Source organism: Notamacropus eugenii, chromosome 1, assembly GCF_028372415.1.
Source record: "Notamacropus eugenii isolate mMacEug1 chromosome 1, mMacEug1.pri_v2, whole genome shotgun sequence".
NCBI classification, from domain to species: Eukaryota; Metazoa; Chordata; class Mammalia; order Diprotodontia; family Macropodidae; genus Notamacropus; species Notamacropus eugenii.
This window is the reverse complement of record NC_092872.1, coordinates 206,539,680-206,560,928: the sequence shown is the minus strand read 5'-3', so window position 1 is coordinate 206,560,928 and position 21,249 is coordinate 206,539,680. Positions and strand designations below refer to the sequence as shown.

General features: G+C 34.6%; 1 protein-coding gene across 4 annotated transcripts in view; it reads right to left on the bottom strand.

The window, feature by feature from the left end:
• KIF20B (kinesin family member 20B) overlaps positions 1 to 21,249 on the bottom strand; it is a 101,700-nt gene that overhangs the window by 37,974 nt on the left and 42,477 nt on the right. For all 4 annotated transcript variants that reach the window (XM_072625006.1, XM_072625015.1, XM_072625023.1 and 1 more), the window contains 4 exons: positions 19,934 to 21,161; positions 15,619 to 15,757; positions 6,110 to 6,229; positions 14 to 74 (listed from right to left, as the gene is read on the bottom strand). In XM_072625006.1, coding sequence (XP_072481107.1) covers positions 14 to 74; positions 6,110 to 6,229; positions 15,619 to 15,757; positions 19,934 to 21,161 — 1,548 coding nt within the window. The remainder of the gene's footprint in view (positions 1 to 13; positions 75 to 6,109; positions 6,230 to 15,618; positions 15,758 to 19,933; positions 21,162 to 21,249) is intronic.

Genomic DNA, 21,249 nt, shown 5'->3' with positions numbered 1-21,249 from the left:
TCTATTATCTTACCTTTACATATGTTTTGATATTGTTGCATAACTTCTTCAGCATTCTGATTATTCTGCTGTTCCTGAAAATTTTAATGAAAATTGGTTAATAAAATCTACACCTTAAACTTTAGAAACGGGAAAATAGGAAAACATTTATGAAATCTATAGTTTGCCATGTCTAAGACAGTGCTGGATCAGAGTTGCAAAGTTGCTCTTATCTTGGAAAATGGTCAAAACAACACAAACTCTTCTTTTACTTCTATATCTACCAGATTCAATAAACATGTTTGCTTTCTTTATCGTAATCCAAACTTAGGAGCCAAGACCAAGGGTAAGGAAAGGTCCAATAAACGCTATTTTTAGAACTGATTATCCAGGACCTTGAAAAAACAGAAATGACACAAGGAACTCTTGTTCTCTAAGACTGGTCACAGTGAACCAATGGGCCAGGCAGGTAAATCCTATAACTTTCCACATTCAGGAGTGAGAAGATTAACCTGAGATTTCATTGGTGTGAGGTATTCCTGGTATAGGAAACTCCCTCCCTAATGATGCAAGTCAGCAACTCATATGTAGCTTACTAGTTCTAAGCTAAGTGATGGTCATACAGCTAGTATATGTCAGGAGCAAGACAAGGCCTCTGCACTCTTTCTTAAATAATCCTGCTTTTATTCTCCCCACCCTCGTCAGTGGAAAGAATAATACCTATACTCCTATGAGTTCTACCACTAAGGCCCTACTATGCAAGTTCTAAACCTTCATTTTACAGATGAAGAAACCAGTAGAACGTGACTCGCCAAAGATCACAAAGCTAACAAAGAAACTCAAACACAGAACTTCCTTACCGCTGCTGCTGCTGCTGCTAGCTGATATTTATATAGTACTCCTATGTGCCAGGAATTGTAGCATAAATTATCTCATTTGGTCCTCACAAGAACCCTGGGAGATGGATACTACTATTATCCCCTTTTTACAGATGAGAAAACTGAAGCAAATAGGAGTGACTTACCCAAGGTCACACAAGCTAGTGTCTGAAGTTATATTTGAACAGGTCTTCCTGACTCCAAGGCAGCTAGGTGGCATAGTGGATAGAGTGCAGGGCCTTTGTTGAGTTCAAATCTGGCATTAGACACTTCCTACTGTGTGACCCTGGGCAAGTCACTTCACCCTTTTTGCCTCAGTTTCCTCATCTATAAAATAAGCTGGAGAAGGAAATGGCAAACAACTCCTGTATCTTTGCCAAGAAAACCCCAGTGGGGTCATGAAGAATGAGACACAAATGGAATGACTGAATAACAACTTCCTGACTGCAGGTCTAGTGCTCAATCCACTGTATCGCCCACCTTTCCACTGTTCTTTCTAAGATCATCTATCTAGAGCTAGACAGGGCCTTGCTGGCTATCTAGTCCTGAATCTTTATTTTACATAAGAAAAAACAGAGGTGCTAGGATGGTAAACGACTTGTCTGAATATCAAAGGTGTACTACACACATATCTATGCGTGTACACACAGACGCACATATGTACACATATTTGTATTATTCATACAATTTATATTTGTATACAATATACAATAATATAATAAATCTATACAATATATATTTGTATTATTTATATTTTTAACATTTAAGCTTAAGGTAAGGCTGTAGCTAATTAACAGAGATAGAGAATACAGTGACAGGGGTAGTTTCTTCTTTTAAGGGACATGGTAAGAGTGCTAGAGATAGTATTAAGGGAAAGTGATAGGACTGGTAAATAGGGGTCAGTTATGTACATAAATAAATTTAGTTAAGCAATACTAAAAGAAATGAAGTTAATATTAGAATTAGATAAGAAATAGCCTCAAAATTCAACTAAATTGCAAAGAAAACAAAAGCCTAACCTTTTGAAAAGGCTTTAAATGTATCCTAATTTGCATAATTAGTTTTTTCTTCTGTCTAGTACTGGACAATCAACGTCAAATTTCTATTAAATTTATCTTTAAGTTCCCAGAAAACACCAGGATTTTGGACACAATAGACAATAAAAAAAGATATCACAACACAAAACTTTAGAAGTAAATGTCAAAAGATGGTGCTTGATATTCAGGGATGTTTTAGGAGGAAAAAAACATGAAAATATCTTTGCAGAAAGTAGGGCCTAACCTTATTTGTTACCATGCCAGTAATTTAAAAGTGTTTTTAGGACTTCTGAGAAGAGGAATGAAGAGGTAGCTACAGCATGTCAACCACACCAAACACAAGTGAAACAAGAAAAAAATCTCTAACAACCAAACACTTCCAAGGATCACAAGAACAAGTTTGGAATTAGAAGATTCTTTAGAGATGATCTAATCCAACTTCCTCCTTTTACAGATAAGGAAACTGAGACTCAGTTATGTTCAAGTTCTCAAAGAACAATAAGACATCAAGTCCATTAGGGAGCCATCTGCCAAGAGAGACATGAAATAACGTACGATTTTCATGTAGTACTTTAAAATTTATACAGTGCTTTCCCTGCATCATCTTATCTGACCCTCATAACCAGTGGGTAAGGTATTTGAAAAGTGAACTGACTGAGGTATAGAGAGGTTAAATGACTAATCAATGGCTGAAGAGCTAGTAAGGGTCTGAAGCAGACACTTAGTTCAGTCAGTGTTCTCTAATACTACTGAATGTGGCCTTCGTACAAACAGGTCCTTTTTCTTTTTTGTTTTTATCTTTTGGGGGGTACAAACCTAGTAGTGGTATTGCTGAATCAAAGGGTATGCAGTTTTATCACCCTCTGGGCATAGTTCCAAATTGCCTTCCAGAATGGTTGGATCAGTTCCCAACTCTACCAACAATGCATTATTGTACCAATTTTCCACATTCTCACCAACATTTGTCATTTTCCTTTTCTGTCACATTAATCAATCTGATAGGAATGAGGAAGTACCTCAGAGTTGTGTTAATTTGAATTTCTCTAATCAATAGTGATTTACAGCATTTTTCATATGTCTTTAGATAGCTTTGATTTCTTCTTCTGAAAACTGCCTATTCATATCTTTTGACCATTCATTAATTAGGGAATGACTTGTTTTATTATAAACTGGCTGTAAAAAATTTTCCCCTAGTTTTCTGCTTTCCTTCTAACCTTGGCTGCATTGATTCCTTGTGCAAAACCTTTTTTTATTTAATATAATCAAAATTGTCCATTTTACATCTCATAATGCTCTCTACCTATTGTTTGGTCATAAATTCTTCCCTTATTCATAGATCTGACAGTTAAATTCTTCCATGCTCCCCTAAACTGCTTATGATATGCCCTTTAGGTCTAAATCATGTACCATTCTGACTTCATCTTGGTACATAGTATGAGATGTTGGTCTATATACCTAGTTTCTGCCAAACTGCTTTCTGGTTTTCCCTACAAGGAGATAAACTCTAAAATATTAATGCCACAAAATAGGTTTCTAAGGATAACGATGATAACTTTAATTATGGGACACACAGCAACAAAATTTAATTTTAAAAAACCAACAAAATAGAGATACAACAAATGCCAGATAAATTTTTACACTTTATAGAGAAATGACATAATTTAATAAGTGTCTTTATTGTTAATGGATAAATGTTTAAAGAGATGGTTCACAAAATAGAAACCATAAAAATTAAAGAAAAAAGAAACCAAGTAAACACTTCAAAAAAGTTCATTCTTACTAACAATTAAAGCATGACAGATTCTAGGACCCCTGATTCACAATCCAGAAGTCATCCTCTACTTGCTCCTCACACCCAAGTGTTACCGATTCTACTTCCATCATAGATCTGGAATCCACCACCTTCTCTCTGCTCACATAACCACCTCTTTGTTTAGGACCCCATGCCTCACCTCAAACCATTAAAGTGGCTTCCTAACTGGTCTCCCTGCCTCCAGTCCCTCCTTTCTCCAGTACATCATCCAACCAGATACCAGATGGATACTATTGAAATCTGAGTCTGATCAACCCTTGCGCAAGAAATTCTAGTGGTTTCCATTGCTAACGGTCTTTGTTGGCTTTTGAAGCCTTACATGCTAGGTTTGCTGCACCTGCTTCACTCACAAGTTCTGTTCTAGCTGGGTTAGTGGGCTTGCTGTTTCCGTTCACAATACATGTCTAGAATACACTCTCCTCCTTACTTCGGCTTCCAAAAAAAAAAAATCACTGACATCCTTCTAAGCATCAGCTCCTACAAAATGCTGACCCTGATTTCCCCAGGATCCCCTGATTTCCATACTTTGTCACTAGACATTACTACATGGATGAAAAGATAGAGAGATAGATAGATAGAGTTGTATCTAATTTTCTATGTACATTCTGTTTTCCTCCCAATTGAATCTAAGTTTATTGAGGGCAAAAATGGTTTCCTTTTTTTCTTCATATCCCTTGACAGCTAGCACATTTTAATAATTCACTAGCTACCACCTTGCCTCTCAGATCTCTGCTTCCAGCTGGTTAATCTGTAACCCTGGGTAACTGCAACTACTCCTGCTCCAAGGATGCTAAACAGCACTGGGAGAAGTTACAAAAATGAAGCTAACTTTACTCAGAATAAATTTATGGAGCACAAGCTTAGCTCTCACGGCTGCTCTGTCATCCTCTTACTCTAATTTTTGGACTCCCTCTCTCATTCCTCATACAGATTATTCCAAGCAGTTTCTTCTCTCCTCAGCAGATAACAGACTCAATATATAGGGACAAATGAGGTCATCCAACCCTCTTGATTTCTCAGCAGCAATATCCACTCTCTTCCTCTGGGACAGGATGAAGGAAGATTATTATTACTCTTTGCCAACACTAATCCTTCCAACTACACTCGTGATAACAATCCCCTCAAGACTCTTCAAAGACCTTATTCCAATAATCATCCTTTCTCCCGCACCTTCAAATTTTTTTTCCCCACAGTTTCCTTCCCACCTTCCTACACCCTGACTCAGGTGTCTAAGTTCTAAGAAAGGTTCCCGATCCTTCTGTTCCCCATCCAGCTACTGCCCCAGTTCTTCCCTTCTCTTCATGGCCAAACCTCTTAAAACTTTTACACATGAGATGTCCACCTAGTTTCTTGTCAATCTCTTTTAATCAAACTTTGATTCTTATCGAAATTCCTTTCTCAAAGGTCACTATGAATCATCTAGAAGTAAAATCAAATGGCTTTTTTCAGTCTTCATCCTCTATGAACTCTCTGAAGAATATGGCACTCTTGGTCACCTCTCTATTGGAATACTCTCCACTCCTATTTTTAATGCCACCTACCACCATGGTAAAAGCCTTCATTATCAGTCTACCAGACTATTAGAATAGCCTCCCAAAAAGGAGGCTATTCTGTCTCCAGTATCTCTCTCTTTGGATACAGTCTTCACACCACTACTAGACTAACTGTCCTTAAGTCAAGATTTGTCAAGTCATTTCTTTGCCCAAAAATTTCAGTGGCTACCTACTGTCTATAGGTAAAATCCAAACTCCATTGCCTGCCATCCAAGGCTCTGTATAATCTGGTGCTATACAATCTGATACAAGCTTACTTCATGTTACTCCTACGCTAGGCTTTAGCCAAAATCTTCAGTTCATGATTCTCTGTACCCAGCTCACATTATTCTCCCTGTGTATGAAAAGTCTTTTCTTTTTCCACTTCTTTATTGAATTCTGACTTCAAAGTCTGCCTTAAATACTACCTCTTTCACAAATATTTCCCAGATCCCTCAGCCTGCCCCATTCCACCTCATAGAAATCTGTTTGCCTTTAAAGTATTCTTTTATAGTGGTCTGCATATATGTGGCATATATGCCACATCTCCCAACTAAGACTCCATGAGGTAACAGATAGTATCTTATTTTAATTTTGTATCTACTCCCAAGACCTAACACAACAATATGCACATAATAAAAACTTAATAAATGTTTGTCAAATCAAATTGAATTAACTGAATTAAAAGCTTTCTCCAGCCCAAGAGCTAAGGAACGTTTAATTTAAATAAGTAAATTTTCTTTTCTAAAATAAAGCTTAAAAAAGACCTGCTATTAAAAAAAATCCTGAAATAATTTGCTTCTGCATTTTACCAAATATTAAACTACAGCCAAGAGAAATCATTTAAATCTCAAAAAAGAAACACATTACCTTAAGCTGTTGAATTGTTCGCTGTTTGATATCTAATTCCTGGGAAAATTGGTTTTTAATTTTTTCAAGTTCATTAACTTTACTCCTCAGTAATTTCTCTTGGTCACGCATTACAGAAATCTGCAAAGAGTAATGTTTATTAAATAAATTGAGCACTTTTTAAAGAAATAAGTAACAATCTTGATCATCTTTAAAATATTTATATATTTTTATAGATATTAGAAAATCATACATTCCATCACCATATAAGGTGTCAAGATTATTCCTCATTACTCTAACAGAATACAGACAAATCAACATACATTTTCATTTTACATTGTTCTAAGAAACAAACTTTTTAAATAAATTCTATAGGAATCAAGAAAATACTTTTATGTAATGGAAAAATTTTTAATCATATGAATAATCCAGTGTAAAGATTAGTGGATTTATCTGTAAAATTTATCCTTATCGGTAAAATCATGAGTTGAACTCAATGACTTCAAAGGTCCCTTCCAATGCTATAATTCTGCAAGAATTTATAACTCCAAGTTAATTATTCTTTCTCTCTAATACCACTCCTGGATATAAGCATGGTACAATGAAAAGAATACTGAAGCTGGAGTAAGAAGGTTTGAATTTGATTACCAGGTTTATTACTTTCTATTTGTGTAATACTGAGCAAATAACTTCCCCTCTCTGGGCCAGTTTTCTCATTTGTGAAATGATGTTAATTGGACTAAATGATCTCTAAGGTTTCTTTCAGCACTAGGTTCTGTAGTACTACCTTCACTTGCTGTATTATGAGCATAGGATAATGGTTGCTATTAGAGTATTCTTAAAGCAATGAGAAGTTTAGTCTATTTGAATTCAGAAGTAATAAGTGAATCGATTGTTAAAAGTGTATTTACAAATGATTACTAATAATAATGACAGTAAATCACCTTAACCAAACAATAAAAAGCATATTACACTAAATTAGTAGACTCTTTAACCAAAGTAGTTCAACTACAAAATTACTTAAAATCTAGAAATCCAATATCTATAAGTCATCTTAAAATGAAAGACCTAATTCATTATACTGACTGACATAGGAAGACGTACAGCAAGGACGATGGCTGAACTAAGACTAGATATACCTAAGTCTAAGATTTCTCAGGTCTCATCTATAGTCCATCTATTTATAGAGATAAAAATATATATGATCAGGGCTAATCTATTGTTTATTTTTATCTTTGTTACCTAGAACAGAGGTGTGAAACACATTGTCCATAGGGCACATTTAGTCCACAACATTCCAAAGTTAGGTACAAATCAGATTAAAATGTAAAAATATTAACAAAATAAAAATACAATAAAACAAAGACAATACTACATTTCAAAACCAAGTAAATAGGCAGCCAGCAGGGATCCTTATGTACAGACTGGTGACCATTTCCATCTGAGTTTGATGCTAATGATCTATTCCAGAGGATACCTCTTAGAATCAGCAAGTATAGAGGCTGATAATTAAAATGCAAATCTAAAATTGCAACTAGATCACTTATGCTGGGGGAATACAGAAAGGAATTCAGTTTGTCTCAAAGGCAACAGGAGGCAGAAACCAAGGGGGGACAATGTGGAAAGGAGTTAAAGCAATGGGATCTTCATCATTTTTACCTACCGTTTCCCAAGAATTTCTGAACTTCTCTCTTTCTAAACTTCTCTAAGTACAACCTGGTGAAAGCATAGTTTTGATTTTTGAATAAAAACTGAGTTAGTATTTAGGTTTATTCCACTCTCGAAGTGATTAATATTTATATTTCTACCACTGCTCGAAGTTTAACTAGTATTTTTCACAAGTCTATTTTTCAGATCATCTCCAGTTTCAAACATTTCTATTCCAATTTTACTTTTAATTTCCTATCTCTCATTCTCTTCTGAAATGTTTTGCTTTCTTGTGTAAGGTTTTAGAAATGATCTAACTTTTTTCTTTCAGCTTTATTTTATTTTAACTAAAGTCATCCAATAGAATAATGAAATTTACATTATTAAGCCTCTTTCAAAGTGTGTTGGTTCTGCAGTTGATAGTTCTTGTTACAAGATCTTGTATCAAAAAAAGACAATTTTATAGCTTTCTAACTTGTATTTAAATTCTCAAATATATCTGTGATCACATTGATATGGATACTTCCTCCAACTATGCAGACTGCAACCCATCTAAGCCTCTTCATTCCTCTACAGAGTTCATGTCTTCCTACAAGTCTCCCATAAGGAGAAGTGGAAAGTAGCAAATTGGGAGGCTGGATGTTCCTTGGATCCCAGCGCTGCTGGCTGCCATCCTGGGAGCAAGCACTGAGTGTAACAGTTGTCATCCTTCTGCCCTTCACATCCTACCCCCAGAATGCTTGACAAGGATGTCTGGGCAGAAGGCACCTTAATTAACTTTTATTGCTGAATAATCTCTCATCAGCTAGCAGATCAGAAGGAAAATATTAAAAATACTATTATTTTGTTGCTCAAATTCAGAAAATAGGAGAAAAACTGTATTATGAAGAGAAGAACCACAATCTATTTTCCAAAAGATTTCCCTCCAGAACCTAAAGATGATTTCAACATCAAAAGCTTTACCACTGAAGAACCTTTCATTGTGTCCATTTCATCAAGAAAAGGCTGTAATAGAACTGAGTAAAAAATGTGAAGAAAATTTAAAAAGTAGATGATCTTAAACATGAGAGGGGTCAGCAAAAAGAGTTTGTTTTGGAGATTCAGCAGAAGTCATTATTGTTAACTACAGAAAGTCATGAGGGCAAAAATCCCGTGATTAGTCAATAAAAAACAAACCCTAAGAATTCCTTAATTGGGGGAAGTGGGAGAGAGGGACAGTGTTTCCTATTTCAACATTTTTCACAAAGGTTATTCAGAACATGTAGAAATTTAAATGGATGTTCCCCAGGTCAGTCACTGTAAGTGCAGATCAGGTATCTTTAACTTGTGAACTATGTCTCAACTCAAAACAACAGGATTTGGAGCCTCTCTGTTTCATATGACACATGAATATGTTGCAATATAGTTTGATATAAATTTGTACATATATTGAAAAGACCAGTCATTTCCAACTCATCTCATGTATCTGAGTAATTAAAGAAATGCATTTCTTTACAAATAGAAGTATTTGGGGTCTCACCTGAATGCTCCATGAAATAATAAGTGATAACTATTCAGATATAAAGAATTGGGCTAGCATGGTTTCATTTAGATGTAATTAGAATATGAATTTAAAATAAAATTGTGTTTTCAGGAAAGGCAATCGTGGTTTAAAAAAAATCTAAAGAAATTTTAAAAGGGTCTGCTTTTAAGAGATAGAAAGCATTATGAAGTGTAAGATGGATAATTTTGATTACATTAAACTGAAAAGTTTTTGCACAACCAAACCCAATGCCACCAAAATTCGGAGGCATGTAGAAAATTGGGAAAGAATTTTTATAGCTAATGTCAGGGATAAAGGTCTCATTTCTAGAATATATAGAGAACTGAATCAAATGTACAAAAATACAAGTCATTCCCCAGTTGATAAATGGTCAAGGGATATGTACAGGGAATTTTCAGAGGAAGAAATTAAAGATATCTATAATCATGAAAAAAATGCTCTAAATCACTTTTGGTTAAAGAGATGCAAATCAAAACAACTCTGAGGTACTACATCACACCTATCAGATTGGCAAACATGACAGAACAGGAAGATGATAAATGTTGGAGAGGATGTGGGAGAGTTGGAACACTAACACATTGTTGGTGGAGTTGTGAACTGATCCAACCATTCTGGAGAGCAATTTGGAACTATGCCCAAAGGGCTACAAAAATGTGCATACCCTTTGACCCAGCAATACTGCTTCTACGACTGTATCCTCAAGAGATCATAAAAATGGGAAAGAGTCCCACATGTACAAAAATATTTATAGCAGCACTCTTTGTGGTGGCCAAAAAATGGAAATCAAGGGGATGTCCATCAATTGGGGAATGGCTGAATAAATTATGGTATATGAACGTAATGGAATATTATTGCCCTATAAGAAATGATGAACAAGACTTCAGAGAGGCCTGGAAAGACTTATATGATCTGATGCTGAGTGAAAGGAGCAGAACCAGGAGAACTTTGTGCACAGCAACAACCACAGTGTGCAAAAGTTTTTTCTGGTAGACATGGAAATTCATAGCAATGCAAGGACTTAAAAAAAATTTCCCAAAGGTCTTCTAAGGCAAAATGCCTTCCACATCCAGAGAAAGAACTATGGAATTCAATCGCAGAATATAGCAGATCATTTTTTTGTATGTATTACGTTTTGGTTTGTTATATGATTTCCTCCATTCATTATAATTCTTCTACACAGCATAAATACAGCGAAAATGTTTTTAATAGGAATGTATGTGTAGATCCTATATAAAATTGTATGCCGTCTTGGGGAGAGAGGGGAAAAAAAATCTAAGTTATATGGTAGTGATTATAGAACACTAAAAATAAATAAAATTAATATTTTTTAAAAATGGTCCCCTTTCTACAACTGCAAATTAGTCTTGCTGGCAGAAATTGCTGTTCCTCATGAAATTAACAGTCCATCTTTATATTTGGGATTTAGTTTTCTAACAACTGTGTGGGCAAATAGAACTTTTTTTGACATGTCTTCATCTTAGTTTAGTTTGGCTTGGGTCAGAACATTCAGAGGGCCCTACTTAACTACTAAATTTTGGCTTACCAAGGCTTTTTCTGTAATGCAGAAAAGTCATTTTTGTAGTTTAGAAGATTTTATGAATTTTTCAAAGTTATGTAAATGTTACAGTAAGGCTGACTCTACGTATAACATTTGTTTTCTCCAGCGTTTAGAACTGCTTATTTTTAAGATTTCTGAACACACATTTGGCTAAATATGTTTTGCTATATTTGTTAATGCATTAATTGTCGTAGGGTTTTTAAGAGTTCATCATAAGAGGAATTCTCCACAGTGAAAGCCTCCCTTGCTTTCTTTTAGTATTGGAGTATGTAGCTGCCTACTTATAATCACCATGCGTCTTGGCCATATGTTTTTTGCTCTTACATCTGCCCAATACTACCCTTCCATCAGGTTTTCTTGCAGATTTCTTATTTGTTATCTGTTCGAGGCTGCACACACACTAGGTACCAATTCTACTATCCTCTGAATTACTTATTTTTTTTTAATTTTTCAGAGACTCAAGTATTTGAGGATTCATAATCACACAATACTAGTAAAATATTGGTATTGAAAAGATCAAATTTAACAGTAATGCACTATTGGTGAAGCTAAGAAATGGTCCAACCACTGCAGATACCAGCTTGTAGAAATGCAAGAAAAGGGATTGAACTGTCTGTGCCTTTTGACCATGTAAACCTACAACTGAGGCTATGGTTCAAGAAAGTCAAAGAAGAATCAAAGGTCCAATATAGGATAAAATGTTCATAGAAGGATTTTTGTGATTAGAATTAAAAACAAAGTGGTGCTTACTGATGTGAGAAAGGCAGAAAAAAAGAAATATGAACATAATGGGTTATTACTGTGCAGTAAGAAATGACAAACAGGAAGAACTGAAACATGAAAAGATTACTATGAACTGAAGAAACAGGCAGAATCAAGACAACAATAATGCAAACAAAGAAATCACTAAAATGAAGCTGAACTCTTGAGCAATGGAAAAAACCTCTTTCCAAGTACAGAGGTGGGAATCACACCTATAAGATTGGCAAACATGACAGAACAAGAAAATGATAAATGCTGGAGAGGATGTGGGAGAGTTGGAACACTAATTCATTGTTGGTGGAGCTGCGAGCGCATCCAACCATTCTGGAGAGCAATTTGGAACTATGCCCACAGGGCTACAAAAATGTGCATACCCTTTGACCCAGCAATATCGCTACTAGGACTATATCCCCAAGAGATCATAAAAATGGGAAAGGGTCCCACATGTACAAAAATATTTATAGCAGCACTCTATGTAGTTGCCAAAAACTGGAAGTCAAGGGGATGTCCATCAATTGGGGAATGGCTGAATAAATTATGGTATATGAATGTAATGGAGTACTATTGTGCCATAAGAAATGATGAACAAGAAGACTTCAGAGAGGCCTGGAAGGACTTATATGACCTGATGCTGAGTGAAAGGAGCAGAACCAGGAGAACTTTATGCACAGCAACAGCCACAGTGTGTGAGAGTTTTTTCTGGTAGACTTAGATTTTTGTAATAACACAAGAACTTCTTACCAAAAAAAAAAAAAAAAATCCCAATGGAGGATCTCAAGGCAAAATGCCTGCCACACTCAGAGAGAGAAATATGGAAGTCACTCACATATTGTAGCAGATCATGTTTGTGTATGTGGATGTGTTTGTGTATCATGTTCTGATTTGTTATATGATTTCTTTCATTTATCTTAGTCTGACTACATAGCATGACTATAGTGAAAATATACTCAATAGGAAAGTATATGTAGAATCTATACAGAATTGTATGCAGTCGTGGGGAGGGAGGGGGGGAATGGGGGGGATAAAATCACAATTGTATGGCAGTGATTGTTAAACATTACAAAATAAAAAAAAAAATAATACAACAAGTACAGAGGTGGGAGACTAATACATATTTTATCAATCAAGGCTTTCCTATCCGATGTATCTACTTAATTGTTTTTCTTTGTTACAAAACAGGGTTCAGTCTAGAGGAAGGGTAGAAAATCACTTCCTTAAGGGTAAAGTATAAAGACAAAAAGATATCAAAACTTTTTGGGTTTTGTTTTTTAAAAAGATGAACCCTGGTTAAAACAACGAAAAAGCAGTTCAATGAGTAGGCTAGATAAGGAAGAATCAAAATCAAATGAACTCAGCAGTATCAACATGGCACAGTGGATAGAGCACCAGCCCTAGAGTCAGGAGGATTTGAGTGCCAATCCAGTTACGTGATCCTCGGCAAGTCACTTGACCGCAATTGCCTCCAAAGGAAAAAAAAAAACAAATGAACTAAAATCCAAGAACAAAAATTACTTGGAAGATTGTGGGAAAACTAGAAAACAGTCTTGGCAGAATCAGATTTTGGACTAACATCTTACATTATATACCACAGCTTAAAATGACTAAGTGATCTAAACATTCAAAGTCAAAATTTTAAAATATTAGAAAATATGGCAACCTTCACAGCTATGGTTAGGAGTTCTTAGCCAAACAAGGGATTTAAGCAGCCATAAAAGATAAAATAAATAACTTCAATTACACAAAATTAAAATGTTTTTGCAATAAATAAACTAGTGTAATTAAGATAAGAAGGGAATAGGTTAATTGGGGGAAAAAGCCTTCATACAATACAATAGTACAGAGAACTATGACAAAGATATAAAAGAAAAAGGGGAAGACTTACATGAACTGATGCAATGTGAAGAAAGCAGAAACATGAAAATAATATACATAAGCAAAACAACACTGAAAAAGAAGAAAAACCAAACACTCTGTAAATGTGAAAACCATGCTTGGCCCCAAAGAAGAGATGAAAAAATAAATTTCTTTCCTTTCTTCGAGGAGGAGGGGAACATGGATTTGGAATATTGTATAATACTATTCCAAATTGGTTTAAGGGTTAGTTTCGCTTTTCACCACTAAAAAAAAAAAAGTATGTTACAAGGAAAGGCCTACATTATAAAGAAGGAGGAAGGGAACATATTTGAAAGTGAGTGTGACGTCCAAAACAAATGACAGAGATGGGAGGTTCATAGATGTGTAATAGTGCATATTATTTTCCGATTTTTCGATGTTCTGAACAGTTTTACTGATTTTTTCCCTCTTTTTCTTTTATAGGAGCTATGGAATTTCTTAGAGACAATCTAACCTGTGCTCCTACTTAATTCGGGAAGCAACTTGTCATTTGCATTGTTCATCTCAGCCATTCACATTGTCACACACGTACAACCCATCTAATTCTACATCATGATCTAGGAATCAATGATGATGATGCACATGGGAGATTACTTGGTAGAAGAAAGTCTTTAAGAGGCATTTCACTCTGTTAAGTCAAATGCTTTGTTTTTTATAAAAGCTAATAATAGTACTTGATATCTTGTATTCTCTACATCTTCTAGCCAGTTCTGTGAGTGTGAAGATATGATATACAAAGCACTATCATTTATGAATGCTACTAATATTAAGAATGCTCTATCCAGGTGACTCATAAACATTTTTATGAGAAAATCGTTATATAGGTTAGTAGTGATTGGTGTTTCTTTGATTGCCTTTCTTCAATATTAATAAGGTTCATGACTGACTCCACAAATTCGGGTTTTTTTCCCTTTTTTCAAATACCTTGTGACTCAATTTTTCAAGATTCTTGCAAATGTGTAGCCAAAGATGTTTCTGTACAGCACTTGGTCTAATTCAGGTGATTTTCCCACCATTTTTGTCTTTGGTGCCACGTCTACCTAAGCACACTCAGCCCTAGGATATTAGAGACCAAGTGAAGTGGTTCTAATATTTGACAGAGAAAATTTGTCATAAAAATACCTGCAGATCTTTTCCATTTTTGTTCTGTTTGCTGTCTTTCACCCGCCCTCAAGATAACTCTTAGTTGGGTCTCTTGCCAAGCTTTTAAAATCAAACTGATTTTACCTGCCATCGTTTCTCCATGCTCTGTGAAGTGATACTACTCATACTCTTCCACCATCCTTCTCCACAAAACTTTACACACAGTTTATATTTTTACTGGATGTTCCGTTTGGCCACCACAATTCTGCACTGACAAGTCAAATATTTGCTGACTAAGCTATCTTTAGGTTCTTTTGGTTTTCCTCATGAGGTGACTGAATTACAATGAATAAACTTCTGTGTATTACTATGTTTTTCATGGTCTTTACTTGTCATTGGTAAATTGTTCAATAACACAGATTTTACCTTAATTCAAAAATTCCTAAGAGTAACTAACCATTTGAAGAATAGTACCTGAAATAAAAATAGAGTTATCATCAGGGTTTAACACTGCCTTTCAAGTGCCAAACGAACAGCCTCAGCCAATGGGACAAGACATTGGCTCCACAGTAGAAAGGTATAAATCTTGCATTTTCTCTTTCCTTCTTTTCCTACCTTTTTATTACCCTGCTTCCATTTTTCTTTTTTTACTTTTTTACTTTTTTTACTTTTTACTTTTCTTTCCCATTACTAGGCAAAATACAAAACTGAAGAATTGTGATTTTTTTCACTAATGATCTAACACTTTGTTACATTGTGACCGTGATTAGTTTAGGTTGAAACAATTTTCACCTCTGTAGGCTGACTTTTTAAAATTGTTCCTTGTTTCTTTTATAAGCCATGCAATTAATTTTTTCTTTCAGACTTCTGAAAAGTTCTTAATCCTAATTCTAATATTTTAGGTTCTAAACATATTAATTATCACTAATTAAAGCTTTTTTTGAAAATCTTGACTTTGGAGGTAAAGGACTCCATTGCTAAAACTATTTTACAATATTATATCCATTTGATAAAAAAAATTGTGACCAATCTGAAACAATTTACCTCTTTCTGTACTTGCTCAATTTGCTTTTTGGCATCTGCAAATTTCTCTTTCAAATCAACATAGTCTTCTTCTTTATGCTGAAGATCTTCTTTCAGCTTATGTGCAAGAGCAGAGTTGGCAGAGAGTTCTTCCTTCAATCTTAAAAATATCATAAAGTTACTTTCCAATAATAAAGGAGAGATGCAATGTTATTATTCAAGAATCATAGCTGCTTAGCATTTAAATACAATTTTACACAAATATATCTTGTCACAAATATTTAAAAATTTAAACTACAATCAGACATAGTAAACCAAGTTTATAATATCTTGTATTTAAAAAATTAAGAACCAGGACTTCCTGATAAGATGGTTGCCTGCCTGAACAAAAACCCAGATTCCATGTACCTGCTTCAATAAGAACCTATAAAATACACCAGCATAATTAATGCACTGTTGGTAGAGTTGTAAACTTATTCAACCATTCTGTAGAAAAATTTGGAACTATGTTCAAAGGGCTATAAAACCAAGCATACCCTTTGACCTAGCAATACCACTACAAGGTCTGCATCCCAAAAGAGACAATGAAGGAAAAGAACGAATATATACAAAAATATTTATAGCAGCTCTTTTCTGGTAGCAAAGAATTGTAAACTGAGGAGATGCCCATAAATTTGAGAATGGCTGAACAAATTCTGGTATATGATTATGATGGAATACTACTGTGCTACAAGAAATTATGAGCAGGATGCTCTCGGAAAAACCTGGAAAGTCTTATATGAGCTGATGCAAAGTGAAATGTACTGTGTACAAAGTAATGGCAATATTATAGAATGCTCAGCTGTGAATGACTTGGTTATTCTCAGCAACATAATGATCAAAGACAACTCTGAAGGACTTAGGATGAAAAATGCTATCCATCCCCACAGAAAGAATTGATGGTGTCTGAATACAGATTGAAGAATACTTTTTGAACTTTACTTTTTTTACATTTTTTTTTTTGGTCTATGTTTTCTTTCACAACATGACTACTATGGAAATGTTTACATGACTACACATGTATAACCTGTATCAAATTGCTTGCCTTCTCAATGAAGTGAGGTGGGGGAGGAAGAAAAGTAGAGAATTTGGAACTCAAAGTTATAAAAATGAATGTTAAAAATTGTTTTTGCATGTAACTGGGAAAAAATAAAATACTAAATGAATTTTTACAAAAAGATCTGAAAGCAGCTATCAAAATCATTTAAATAACCTATAAATACTGTGTTTCTATGTAGAACTTTCTGCATTTCCAATAGCTTTTCCTTTAAATACTTAGATGTGATATCAGTCAATACATATTGATTTAACACTGTCTAAAAATAACGCATCAGTGTAAAAAATGATCAAGAAATCTGAAAAATTACCATGATTTTCCCATTCCAGAATCACAAAAAAAGTTAGCCAGAAAACCATAAACAATTACAGCAAAGGGAATCACCAATGGACCTAGCACCAGCATGAACAAGCCAACAGCTTCCAAGTACAATCAGGCCAGAGATACATGAACCTTGTAAGATTCAATACTCAAAAGCAGGGGAAATAGAAACTGTCCCCAAGGTAGTCAGGAACCCACAGAATGGGCTTTGGAAGTCACCTAGAGTTACAATGACCAGTTCAGAAGAAACAGCATTCAGACATTTCTTAGACAATATAGAGGGCTTAGAAGACTCAATACTCTGAACTTCAAATATTTAGGAGGGACCTGATCCAAAGAGGCAGAAGTCAATATAGGAACCCAGGAGATCCAGGTTGGGACCAATCAGGGCCAACCACTCCATCTAAAAGTACAACAGGGGATATAGACTAGTCTTGGCACAAATCTTCAATTCAGGAATTAAGTCTGGAAATATAAGTCAATGGAAGAAGACACTGACCACTATAAATAATTATTGTATACACAAACTGCCCCAAAATCTAATCTAGAAGGAAATAGTAATTCTGTAACAAATGCCCAAAGGCACGAAGAAAAAAAGTATTTCCCACAAAGTTGACATGAATATCTAGAAGAAATGATGCAAAAAACTTTTTAAAACTAAATTTAAAAATCTTGAATTAGAATAAACTTACAAAAAAAAAGTAATAAACTTTACCCAAGAAATGTACTCCCTGAAAATCAGAATAAACCAAAGAGAAATCAATGACTCCATGAGATAGGAAGAATTAGAACTAAAAAGAATTAGGAAAATATGAAAATAAAATAAAGAGATTAAAAAAAGAAGAAGAAAATGTAAGGGGACTGATACATATATATATATATATATATATATATATATATATATATATATATATATAAAAAACACTGACCTGGAGAATAGGACATGAAGGTATAATTTAAGTATTACTGGGCTCTCTAAAAAACCATGATTTTCTTTTTATAAATCCTGATCACTGTATTCCAAAAAACCATAGCTGCAAACTGCCCAAATTTATTAGAAACAAAGAATAAAGTAAAGATAGAAAGAATCCACCGGTCACCTTCAGGAAGGCAAAGTGCCACAAATCATATAACTGAAGTCTAGAATCTCCATGTCAAAGAAAAAATACTGAAAGATGCAAGGAGTCAAATACTAATGTTCCACAATCAGAATCATACAAGATTCAAGTTTCAACTACAAACAAGAGATCATGGAATAATATATTTAAAAAGGTAAGAATAATTTGTCCTGCAAAGCTAACCATAATGCTACAAAATGGACCTTTAATGGGGGACTTTCCAGCAATTTTAATGAAAAATCAGAGTTGAATAGGAATTTTGAAATGCAATCACAAGACTCAAGAGAAACCTAAAAAGGCAAATTAACTTGAGCAACTGGAAGCAGTTATATGATGATTCCGTATTAACATTCTGATGGGGGAAAAGTGTCCTTTCAGATCAACTTAACTCGTAACTGAACCAGAAAAAGTACAGCTGAGTGACAGATACACACACACACACACACACACACACACACACACACACACACACACACACACACACACACACCCTTCACAGCTAAATAAGTGAGTGGGGGGGTGCTAATATCGGGGAAGGAGAGAATAGTTGAAGTTAAAAGGTGGGGAAAAGCAAAGATCTAAAATCTAAGGGGGTACCAATCAAATGGGGAATGGCTAAATAAACTGTGGTAGAAGAATGTATTATATTATTGGGACATAAGAAATTATGAAAGACATGATTTCAAAGAAATTAGAGAATTTTAACTGATGCAAAGTTAAGTGAAAACACCCAGGAGAACAAACATATATAAAAACTGGTCCAATTCAATAATAATAATTAAAATTAAAACTAACAGCTCTGAGGTTTTACCTTAAGTATGTCAAATCAACAAAGACAACAAAAGACAGTCAGTGTTGGAGGTATTATGGAAAGACAGATACACTACTAGTAGACCACAGAACTGATCCAAACATTCTGGAAAATAATTTGTAATTAAAGTTATCCAACTGTTCATATCCTCTGATGCAGCCATTTCCAACACTAGGTCTATTCAAGAAGTACACTAAATGACAGGTTTATTCCAGAAGTATACTAAATAACAAAAAAGTCCCACAGTGACCAAAATATTTTTATCAGTACTTTTTTTTAAAGCAAAAACTACACATAAGTACATTTTCATAAATTAGGGATTAATTGACTGAACTGTGGCTTGCGAATGTAATAGAAAATTATTGTGCAGTAAAGGATGATAAATATGAATAGTTCAGAGAAAAATCTGTATGAAGACACAATGCAGAACTGAGAAAGAAGTAGGAAAATACACAAATGATTACCATAACATAAATGGAAAAACATGAGAAGACAATTCAGTTCAAATACAATGATTGATGTTAAAAACACACTTTCCCTCAGTTAAGAAATGGTGAACTATGAGTTATATAGAAAATAGATTTGAAGCTGAAAAAGACTTCAGTTGTTATAAAGTCTAACTACTTGGTTTTAAAGAGATGGGAACTAAAAATCAGAAGTAAAGGGACTTGCCCAAGGGCCCAGAGGCATTAAGGAGTAGAACTGGGACTCAAAATCAGATCCCTTGACTCCAAATCGTCCTGTGTCCACTGTCCTACACTGTCTCTCCTTGTGCTCTGTCAATCACTTGCAACTACTACATCAGAAAGATTTTGGGTTTTGGGTTTTTTTTAGCATGGAAAGGTAATATGGCAGAGGTCTCTGGAAATGATTATTGTACATAAACAAAATGCACTGGTAAATTTTTTTAAGTTTAGCTGTGTTGAAAATTTACAGTCATGTAACTGTTTAGCATTTAAAACCATTTACTATTAATAACCTTTGACTTACTTTTTTACTTCTTGGCTGCTGTTCTCATTTTCTTTGTCTTTTATCTGAAGTGAATCCTTCACATTCTGCAAATTATTCATCAGCTCTGTTACTTCCTCCTTTAATTTAGCTTCCTTGTCACTTAATTCTTGGGTGTTCTTGTTGGAGTTGTTAAGATGTTCTTCCATCTCTTTCAGATTTCTTTCCAGTTTCAAAATAACAGATTCTTTTTCCAGAACTACTTGTTCCAACCTAGCTAACTGATTATCTGTGTCCTTCTCAGTCCTCAAGATAGTTTCCAGTTCTTTTATTTTCTCCTTCAGGCTGATGATTTGTTGTGTAAACTGTGAAATTGTTTTCTCTGACTCAGTTACATGTTGTTCTTCAACAGCAAGCCTAATTGTTTTTCCTTCTAATTCTTCTAAAAGCTGTTTGATGATGCTTTCTTTTTCCTTTAGTAGATTATCCTGATTCTTCTTTTCACTGATTTCCAGTTTTAGATTATTGTTTTCCTCCTTAATATTTCTCACTTCCTGATGTAATTTTTCAATTTGTTGCTCCAGTTCCTGGATCTGGTTACTTTTATTGGAGGAGACATTCGCCATCACCTTGCACTCTTCCCAAATGGCTTCAATACTACAATGAAAAGAACTCTTTCTTCTAAAGCACTCAAGACCAGATTCTCTAACCTGTATATTTACAGAATAGTCCTCAGCATCTGTGGTGGATAGAATATTTGGCAAATTATCACCAGGACAATCCTTTAGACTGTGTGATTCTACCTTTAGAGTCTGAGGCACAGAATCAAGCATATGCAACTTGTCTATTTTTGTCTGCATTATTTTTATTTGTGCCACTTTATTTGTGATATTTTGTCTAGTTGTTGCTATCTCCTTTAACAGTTCCATAACCTTTTCTTCTTGTTCTTGGTTTATGGTTTTCTGTGCATGTAATTCAGAAATTGCACTCTCATAAAGAGATCTAATTTGTTGAACCTCTATATTTAACGTAGAAGTTTTCTCTTTTGAGCAGGACAATTCCTGCAGCAAACTTGCAATCTGTTGATGTAATTCCTCATTCATTGCCTTTTCGTTTGAAAGTTCCTTCTCTATAATGAGTACATTTTTCTGTAATCTTTCATTTTCCTCTTGCAAATCTGTAGTTTCAGCTTCTGTTTCTGAAACGTTTTGTTGTACACCTCCAGTTTCCTTCCACTCTTCAGGGAGGGTGGCACTAATATTAACAGGTCCTACAAAAATAAAACTGTTACTATTCTTGGAAAATTTCAGTAATTACAAAAAACCTCATTAAAAAACAAGACCATTCAAATAGGCAAC